Here is a 10939-nt window from a genome sequence, read left to right on the forward strand (position 1 = left end):
CACCTTGCGGATTGTCTAGTCCAAGTAAATCGTCTTGTAATTGTAAATATAGACTTGAATTTGAATTTTGAATTGGATTAAAATTTAATAAATTTTGATTTTGTAAATTCGCATTATTACTAATCGGTACCGAGAACTGATTTACTGAGGTGTGAGGAAACATTATGAATATTTGTAATGTTAATTAAATTTTATTTTAACTATTATTTAATTTTCTGTTTAGATTATTTTACAGTGACACGCCTGTCAGGAATTTTAATCCCAGATTTTCTCGAGAAATAATTTTTCGGTGACGCGTACGAATTAAAGTAGATAATCCCAGTGTAAATTTTATTTTATCATTAATTATTTATTTATGCCGGATCTGGGTGTTGAAAGAAGTTAGACACTCATTCGTGGTTTTATCATTTATTCTATAAAATATCACAGATAACTTATTGAACACGTTTGATTCTTATTAACTAGTGTGGAATTAACTTTGTGATTTATTTTAAATATGTAATTAATTAATATGAATAGTTATTAGTAAAGCATATAAAATAGTGTAATTATAATTTGCAAATGAGTTATCAATATGTTGGCACCATACACAAATATTAATAAAATTAGTAAGAGCGTGAATAAATCAATTGTAACAAGATTCAGATGACGAGCTCAGAGTAAATTAATTTTATGAATTTGTTGAGTTATTATTTTATCACAATAAAATTATTAATGACGCGACAATAATTGGTACGAGCGATGATATCGAGTTTATTAATACACAAATATAGATTATTATTAATAATTGTTTAGATCACTTGATTCTAATTAATTCAGTAATATCACAGTATTATTTGATGACGCGACAATGCTGTTGAACGATAAATGAACCGAACGATGAACCGAGTTATGAACCGAGTGATGAACCGAGTGATGAACCGAGTTATGAACCGAGTGATGAACCGAGTTATGAACAGAGTGAAGTCTGAACGTGAACTGACTACTTTGCAATCACAAGTATGATAATTGAAAGTAATTAGAGATTATGGGCATACCTGGCTGGGTTGGTGATGATATCACCTTAGCCAGGGATGACTAACTAATTATCGATTATTAAATTGATGAGTCATTAGATCAATGGAATGTTAATGAATATTATTTAATTCCTTGTGATTGCAGAGTATAAATATTAATTATTGTATGAATGTAAAATGTAGATGGATTTCTAAAGGTGGAAAATAACACTCGGCATGGAGAAGCCAGCACGAGGTTAGAATATGCATGATGTCAACCGGATTATAATTTAATATAAATTCGATCAATAAATACTCTAATGAATACCTGAGTTGCCAAACTGAATAATTGTCGATGATTGGCCTTGTGACTTGAATCAGAGCGTGGATTGAGCTTAATTGATTTTCACAATTGGATCATTGAGCTGGAGCACGTGGAGGCTAATAATAAAGGATTGGCGCGTAGCTGAATCCCGAGAATCAGAGGGCGCGTCCATAGCAGCACCTCTGGTGTAGTAGATTGCGAAGTTACCAAGTGTTCTGGCGCGAATACTTGATAATTACGCAACATTCCGCCCGCCATCAGGAACGGAGTTGCTGATTGGAGTCCTTGATGATTCATTGGATAGATGTGTTGATTAGAGATATCCTAAGCATCTGGTCCTGGAGTAAGTGGCAGGAGTGCGTGCTTGTAGATTGGTCGAGTGAGGGTACTAGTGGATGTCGGAGTTATCACCACTGGAGTGAGGTCATCCTTCCCAGGATGGTATACAATCACTTTGCCAATGATCAGTGAACTGGTGGAGTTGGTCATCAATAAGTGGAGCTGGTGAGATGAGCAATGTATTGTTGCGAGCATGATGCCACTTGGTCCGTGCCAGATGTCGTTGAAGATTGTCTCGGGTAGGTCACGAGACATGTTGAATGCAGCTCGTGAACCAGTGTGTCCAGAACTGCTGGACGCGTTGCTGAATAGCTTGCCTTTGAGGCGACCTTGAGACGTCCGTGCCCAGGAGAGATGATCCAAGGGAGCCGTTGAGTGTCCTCTCAATGTGGACATGTCATGGAGCGAGCGTAGATAGATGTTGTTGATCGTTGGTGACGACCTCCTTGAATCATGAATTCAAAATGACCTTTACTTGTGTTGAATGAGTTGTAAATTCCTCCAACATAAATATAATCCTGTGAGTGTGCGTGTGGGATGATGCGTTGATACATTTATCGTTGGCTTCCTTCCTTCAATTTGACAGGGCTTGCTGGACGATTAAATGCATCATGTAATTAGATTTACGCCAGTAAAGTGTACTGTGGCTGAGCTGAAGATAATGCTGATTCCAGTGGAATGCTGAATTGAATAAATTATTTATGGTCTTCCATAATGAGTCATTTGAGACCAGTAAGGGCGTTGATGTTGATCCACAGTTGCTGTCGAGTACAGTACAGGTAGCTTGTAACCGTTTGGACACTTCTGACGTGAGACTTGCTTCATTCTGTTAAAGGGTTGTAAATTCTTCAATCATGAAGCTGAGTCGTGAATGATAAGCTTGAATTAATGATCCAGCAAGCTCTATTGCACTGCGTTGTAGTTGATTGAATGTCACAGCCTTGGTGCTGTTGTTGAAATAATTACTGGTGAGTTGTGTTGTCCTGAATTGATTAAAACTGATGGTGAGCCGGTAATGATTTCACCGAATAATATTACGCTGACGAGTATCAGAAAGATTGATTGGAGCCTGGGATTCGTTGATATGCTTGCAGGATTAATTGTTGTGGACTGTTTGTAAAGTTCTGACAATCTCGTAGTCTCATCAATGTCCATGGTGTCAGAAGTGGATCGATGATAACTTAGAGAAATGCAGAGAGTCACGAATCCAGTTGAGGTAGGAGCTGGAGATATCAGATAATTATTAGATTGATTAAGTGAGTTGGGTACACTGAATTCTTGATGAATGTCTTGAAGGTGATTGATGACAACTTGTAGTCCTCATCCGTGAATTTATGTGATGTACAATTTACATTGAAGAGTTCATTACTAGGACAAGGAGTTAGTGAGCAGTTGGTGGGCCAGACCACCACAAAGTCAAGTGACTGTTGAGCCGACGAAAGCCTCGATGAGTACGAGTAACACTATCCGTTGAGTGATTCCTTCCAGATGTTGATCTCCATTGGCCACTGGAGATGATGTTGGATTGACACAATGCTCTGATTAGGAATTTTCAACTTCAAGGTATGATAACTCCACGTGTAAATTACGTCCATTGAGTTAGTTGGCTTGATTACGTGAACAGGTCTGATTGAATATTCTCTTGGCGAATATGAGTATGCCAACTCAATAGTGACATCACGTTATGTCTCAATCTGTCATGAGATTACTGGATGTACATGAAGCAGCGTAACTTCATGGTGAGTGATCTTGATTGGACGTTTTGATGCACAGAAGCCGTCGTGTTCCTCCGTGTTAATTCCAGGGATTGGAATTCGATTTCGCGAGTACGTGGACGAGTGTGTAGATCCATCTTGGTGGTGCTAGTTGAGGCTAGATCTCTATGAGTCTTGTTCCAAGACCGTGGTCCTTGGATTGTCCTAGAGGAGTGTTGAATCGTGGTCCTGCACCGTGATCCTGAGTCGAGTATGAATAAAATGCCCAAGTGGATCTTGAATGTAAAACTTTCTGATATGTTATAGGATTTCCATTGATGAATGCTCGGTGAAGAGTTTAACTGGAGCTGGATCAAGAATCAATGTGCTGGTTGTTATCATGATCGACATCCTGACTGAGTGGTTGATCCGAATTTGTTGTGTGTAAATTTACTCTCACTAAGAGTATTGCTTAACTGCTGCGATGTAGTTGAATGCATCTAGACTAAAGCACTGATAGTCGATGCGTAGAGGTGAAGTGATTCCGAGAAAGTGATTGCAGGTGTAATTAGGCAGCAATCCGCCCGCCATGAGTGAATCAGGTGTCTAGTGACCAGGTAAAACTTGACGTATCAATGAGGTCAAGCTTGAGCGTAGGATGAATGGATGCATCACGTTACAGATGAATCGCTGGAGATTATGATGATGTATATTGCCTCAGTATTTCAGAAATGCTTCCTTGGTCAGAAATTCTGAAATGAAACGAAATTAGAGCACGAAATTACACCAGTGTAATTGGAAGAGTACTTATCTGATTCGTGATGACTGTCTAACGACTTCAGTATTTGAGCGATGATTTTCAGCACGTTGATCCTGATGATTTAGCTAGTAGAGGTGAGTACTGGTTAAGCGATCAATCAGCCTTGACATTGATCGTGGTTAATCCTGAGCTGACGTTGGTTGATTGGTTGACTGCACATGGACAAGTCCATGGTGAATCATGGTGTGATGTTTTAGGTGGCAGACCTTGCACCTGAGTGCTGTTTTGCACGATTGTAGAATATGACGTCCAAGGCAATTTGGACACAGTCCTTTGTTGATGACAACCAGAGCTCGTTGAGTTGATGTGAACTTATTAAATTGAGGACAGTGCACAATGAAGTGAGAAGCCTTGCATAACTCACACGGATACTGATTTGCTGTTGGCTTGCGTAATGGTTTGTCATCATTAATTAAGTGTCTTGATGGATGTTGACTGTCCACCAATGTGCTGGAGCTAGCAACATCTTGCTTTGACGAGTTGATGCGGTGAATGTGGTTGTGATTTGATCCAGTGTTGTGAGATGAAGTGTTGAACCGTTCTTGTGATCGTGAGCGATCAGCCAGGAACTTGGAAAGCTGTTTGAATGTTGGATAATCTGTTGATGATCGCAGGGTGGTGTTCCAAGCTTTTTGCGTATACCTGTCTAGCTTGGAGATAAGTAAATGAGTGAGAAGAATTTCATCACTCTCGCCAAGAATGACTTGTTGACTTTTAAGTGCAGTGATTGATTCACTTACCGAATCAATGAACTGTTGAAGTTGAGCAGTCGAATTATAGCTGATTTTAGGAATATTTAGTAGCCTGTCCAAGTGAGCACTAATGAATAATCGATGATTATCATACTTTGCTAGCAATTTATTCCAAGCGTGTATGAATTGAGAGTTACACATTGGAAAATGTGCTATGATTGACGCAGCTGAACCAGTCAGGCTGGTCTGCAGATAATGGAGCCTTTGCACTGGTGCTAATCCAACGTTGTTGATTACTAAAGACATGAATGTCTTCTTGAACTCGGGCCATAGTCCATAGTCTCCAGAAAATGGCTTGATATTAAGTGATGGAAGATTGATTACTGAATGTTGCGAGTTGAGCTGCGTGTTGATCTTGAAAGTATCTGATGAAATATTGATTTTGTTGATAAGCGTGGTTAGGTTGAGTTTTGCATCAATATATGCTGTGTAGGCTTGATCATAAATGTTATCTTGGACGTATGAGCTTGTCAGGACGTCCACAGTGCAAAATTGAGTGAAACTATCATTAGTGGAGGTGAACCGATGCCATTCGTCCTCCAGGAGAGCAAGGCGTGAATGGATGAAGTCAAATCCATCAGATTCCGTGAATGTGGCTGAAAGATTCTCATGACCTTGCAGCGTTTTGAGTCCAGTGATCTGACTCATGACCTTGAGCTCGAACTCGAATATGCGAGCAAGATACCAGGACATGCTCTTTCTGGGTAAGTCCTGAGATGATTGTGAGCTAATGAATGAAATGTCACTGGAGTCACTGATGTATCCTTGATCCATATCATCAGCTTGAGTTGTGTGGGTGCGTTCAGGTGAGGATGACGGTTGGAGAAAGCCATCGGCGATGATTGTCGTCTCGGGTAAGTCACGAGACATGTCCTCTTGAAGTATCGCCTCTAGATTCTCATGCAGATCCGACATCCTTCGATTTCCTGAGTGGATTGGAATTGATTGTAGACGATTGCCGTTGATTTCCATACGTGAGTGAATCTGAGTTAATTAGTTGTTGAATTAAAACTTGAACACATAGCGCGATGAATTTAGAGTCTGTGAAGATTTTACGCGATTTCCAACACCCGATCCGGCTCGAGGGACCATAATGTAAATTTTATTTTATCATTAATTATTTATTTATGCCGGATCTGGGTGTTGAAAGAAGTTAGACACTCATTCGTGGTTTTATCATTTATTCTATAAAATATCACAGATAACTTATTGAACACGTTTGATTCTTATTAACTAGTGTGGAATTAACTTTGTGATTTATTTTAAATATGTAATTAATTAATATGAATAGTTATTAGTAAAGCATATAAAATAGTGTAATTATAATTTGCAAATGAGTTATCAATATGTTGGCACCATACACAAATATTAATAAAATTAGTAAGAGCGTGAATAAATCAATTGTAACAAGATTCAGATGACGAGCTCAGAGTAAATTAATTTTATGAATTTGTTGAGTTATTATTTTATCACAATAAAATTATTAATGACGCGACAATAATTGGTACGAGCGATGATATCGAGTTTATTAATACACAAATATAGATTATTATTAATAATTGTTTAGATCACTTGATTCTAATTAATTCAGTAATATCACAGTATTATTTGATGACGCGACAATGCTGTTGAACGATAAATGAACCGAACGATGAACCGAGTTATGAACCGAGTGATGAACCGAGTGATGAACCGAGTTATGAACCGAGTGATGAACCGAGTTATGAACAGAGTGAAGTCTGAACGTGAACTGACTACTTTGCAATCACAAGTATGATAATTGAAAGTAATTAGAGATTATGGGCATACCTGGCTGGGTTGGTGATGATATCACCTTAGCCAGGGATGACTAACTAATTATCGATTATTAAATTGATGAGTCATTAGATCAATGGAATGTTAATGAATATTATTTAATTCCTTGTGATTGCAGAGTATAAATATTAATTATTGTATGAATGTAAAATGTAGATGGATTTCTAAAGGTGGAAAATAACACTCGGCATGGAGAAGCCAGCACGAGGTTAGAATATGCATGATGTCAACCGGATTATAATTTAATATAAATTCGATCAATAAATACTCTAATGAATACCTGAGTTGCCAAACTGAATAATTGTCGATGATTGGCCTTGTGACTTGAATCAGAGCGTGGATTGAGCTTAATTGATTTTCACAATTGGATCATTGAGCTGGAGCACGTGGAGGCTAATAATAAAGGATTGGCGCGTAGCTGAATCCCGAGAATCAGAGGGCGCGTCCATAGCAGCACCTCTGGTGTAGTAGATTGCGAAGTTACCAAGTGTTCTGGCGCGAATACTTGATAATTACGCAACACCCAGATATAGTAAATATTCGATATTTGATTTTAATAATTTAATAAATGAATCTTAGTATTTAATAACGATTTAATAATTAGAATGAACGATTAATATTATTTTGAAATTCAAACTGCAAAGTTAAACAAAATAAATTATTTTAACAACGGTATTCGATTTTATTATAACGGTTAGCTATTGTACACTAAATTTTTATTATAAATAATAAAGTTAAATAAGAGATTTAGTTTTGGCTCAACTAATACAGACAAAAGGTATTTTGTAGAGAAATAAAACTAATGGAATTTATTTTATTTTCGGGAGTTTCAGAACGTAGTGTAAGACAACCGATTCTTTGGACATACGCGTGATGTGACCTTGGGTTGTGTTTTACTTTAGTTTGGGTATGCAGCGTATTTTTGACTTAAGACCCGGCACACACAAAGTATACTAGACAATAGGTTTGTAATGCTCATAGAGATTTATGCACTGATAAAGTTATTACTAAAAATAATTTTACTAAATTTTTACTGAGAGTACTTCTCAGCTAACATAAGGTAAATGACATCAGCGTAATTATCTTTACAATAATAAGATTATAGTTGTACAATTTTAGAATTTATGCCCACAATAGAAATATTTTCGATTTATGATGCTTAAGAGACTAAATGAATTAATATGAGAACGTGAGAAATTTTGTCGACTTGGAAATAAATTTCAGAATTTATATAATTTTTATAACAAAAATTTCACTAGTTAAATAAATTTTGTAGTTTTTATAATAAGAATTTTGCTATTTAGATAAATTTTATAAATTTTCTGTAAAGTATTAAATGTTCGATAATTTTTTAGTTTTAAAGAAAATAAATTTATGACTTCTTTAATCTTTACAGGGAATAGACGACATTTATTTGAGGGCAGCGTCCCTGTTCGAGCGCCATTGAAACACTAAATTTTTGCTTAGTTTAAAAATTTAATTATTTAGACCATTAAACCTCGCAGATAAGAAATAATCGCCTAAACTTCTAAAAATTAGGATTCGCTGCTCTGGGATATTCCGCTCCCGTGAACCAATGAGTGTCTTTGTCTTTAGATGATTTTATTAGTTTGAGACAGAAGTTCTCACGCGTGCCAGTTAATTTATTTTACTTACTTACAAATTTTAACTGCAACGATGACCCTTCGTCTTTGATTGACCCTTTGGCAGGTTGTAGATAGATAGTCGTATTAAATAGATAGGTGAATAGTGGTAGTTTAGTAATAGTGTATAGCGGTGATAACAATAAACTTAACTTTATTACACAAAATAAGCACTTTTAATATAAACTTGTGGTATTTCGGTAATGTAACTTAACAAAATAGTATATTTGTAACAATGGAATGAATATTATTTAATATTAGAAATATAAGAGTGAATTAGTAGTAAATTATGGTGAATAATCACCTAATAGTAGTAAAAAAGGAATATAGGATTAATTGATAGTAAGTTTTAGTGAGTAATCACCTAATAGTGGTAATAGTGGTATAGTAGTAAATTGACTAAGAAATATCTAACGTGGTGGTTGACACCGGGGGATAGATCGAAGTGTCGATCAATGCTCAAGGTTTGAGGTTCGTAACCGTTTTTTCCCCTCCTCGTGTCGTCCTGTGACGTCACGGGAGCTACACATTAATTTAGTGAGCGTCGGTAACGAAAATTTCGGGTGGTAGTTCGCCAGGCTGATAAAATCGGGACATTTGTAGTGTCTCAATATATTTAGATATATATATATATATATATATGTATATATATATATATATATATACATAGATAGATAGATATATATATCTAATATATAAAATTCTCGTGTCACAGTTTTCGTTGCCATACTCCTCCGAAACGGCTTGACCGATTTTGATGAAATTTTTTGTGCTTATCCGGTATCTATGAGAATTGGCCAAAATCTATTTTTCATCCCCCTAAATGTTAGGGGTAGTCCACCCCTAAATTTTTTTTTTTATTTTTTAGACAAAATTTTTAATTTCTATTTTTTTTATGATACAACATACAAAAATACATACAATCCTCAATTTTCACCCTTCTACGATCAACCCTTATTTTTTAATAGCCTTTTAGTAATTTAATCATTTTTCCTCTCCGGTCGAAAACTGATCAATCGTCATTTAATTAGTTATCCCCGCCAGATGTCTACAGGTGTCACTTCTGACCCAGTAAACAGCACGGAGTAGGGATGAGAACGAAGCCGGTCTCCTTTCTTTCTCACTCCCTACACAGTTGTCGGCCATCATTATTGTTTATGCATCAAGTGTAGTAGTAACGTTGACAATTATTATTTTGCTATCTCAGTGCAACTCCCATATTAACTTTTAATGATTCCTATTTTATCAATAATAATTAAATTATCAATTTTGAGTGTATTTTGCACGATTAGTTAATCAAGTGATTTTATAACCTCAAAAGTACTCAACACGTGACACGAGCTTCCAATAACAACGGATTTTGTGTTGTAAGTATACTTTTTTTTATTTATATCGAAAATGTTGTTGATCTTATAACAATGTAATTTTAATTTAATTTTATTAAAAAAATGTAATTGAACAATTAAGATTTTCATAGTTTCCAAAAAATCAATCATTATGAATCTTTATTTTGAAATGTCAATGGAAATATTGGTTGTTTGAAAAAATTATAAGAGACAATGTTTTTATAAAATTTAATTTTTTACTTTTGTTTGAAAAATTTTTCCATAAAACTTATATTTTTGTTATAATTTCATAAATTAAAACTAATCATTTCAAAACTGCGGCAAAAATCCTGGCCCTAATTATACTTTTAGCATTTTTCATCATTAAATATTTCATTAATTCTATTTATGTATGTTTTGTACAGTGAGCAATGCCAAGAAAACGCAAAGGGGCTGATTTAAGCCGCAGTACAAGTAAAGCTCGAAACTTGCGTAATAGCAGATCCGAAAGAACAGAAGAACAAATCCAGCAACAAAATACTGATGCACGTGTCAGAATGGCGCAATTGCATCAAGAAGAGCCAGAAGATACACGAGCTGAACGCAATGAAGTCAGAAGATTAGAACAACGACAATCACGCCGTTTCACAGTCAATAGACGAAGAAAACAACTCTTAGATATCGATGATGGAAAAGTTGCTATAGATGAAACTGGATACGTGAAATTACCGACCGATTTCTGCACAATCGCTGATTCGCAAGATACTCTCATTGAACAAATATTTCCCGATGTACACACAAAGTACATAAATCATGAGTGGCTTGCAGAAAGAGCGATTTTAGCGGCAAAAAATGTAGACGTTGACAATTTAAATCTGAAGATACAAATGTTGTTGCCAGGGAACTTGGTATTATATAAATCTATTGATACAGTTTGCGACGACAGCGAAGCAGTAAATTTTCCCACAGAGTTTTTGAACTCACTGGATTTGCCAGGCATGCCACCGCATAATTTACAATTAAAGGTTGGATCTCTAATTATCTTGCTTCGTAATTTGAACCCGCCCCGGCTGTGCAACGGTACGCGATTAGTCATTCAAAAATTAATGAAAAACGTGATCGAAGCCAGGATTTTAAATGGCAAGTTCAGAGGTGAAAATATACTCATACTACGGATTCCTATTATACCTACAGATGTGCCAATTCAATTCAAACGTATTCAGTTTCCGAT

The 10939-nt window shown here is 36.1% G+C and overlaps 1 protein-coding gene across 2 annotated transcripts; it reads right to left on the minus strand.

Moving 5' to 3' along the window:
• Nucleotides 1-329: 329 nt before the first annotated feature.
• Nucleotides 330-7253, minus strand: LOC123274395. Of its 2 annotated transcripts, none has more exons than XM_044742006.1 (2): nucleotides 7021-7253; nucleotides 330-5909 (listed from the first exon to the last, which is right to left on the minus strand). In XM_044742006.1, the coding sequence occupies exon 2, from the start codon at nucleotides 5895-5897 to the stop codon at nucleotides 4293-4295; it is 1605 nt and encodes a 534-aa protein (XP_044597941.1). In that variant the 5' UTR covers nucleotides 5898-5909; nucleotides 7021-7253; the 3' UTR covers nucleotides 330-4292. The 2 variants fall into 2 exon arrangements, with proteins under 2 accessions (XP_044597941.1, XP_044597931.1); XM_044741996.1 differs by lacking the exon at nucleotides 7021-7253 and adding an exon at nucleotides 6498-6544 and having other exon boundaries at nucleotides 330-6110.
• Between the last annotated feature and the right edge of the window lie 3686 nt (nucleotides 7254-10939).

This window comes from Cotesia glomerata, linkage group LG1 (genome assembly GCF_020080835.1).
Source record: "Cotesia glomerata isolate CgM1 linkage group LG1, MPM_Cglom_v2.3, whole genome shotgun sequence".
NCBI classification, from domain to species: Eukaryota; Metazoa; Arthropoda; class Insecta; order Hymenoptera; family Braconidae; genus Cotesia; species Cotesia glomerata.

Bases quoted from the DNA above. Each gene is read 5' to 3' on its own strand.
- LOC123274395 (XM_044742006.1), bottom strand. From the start codon at position 5,897: ATGGAAATCAACGGCAATCGTCTACAATCAATTCCAATCCACTCAGGA.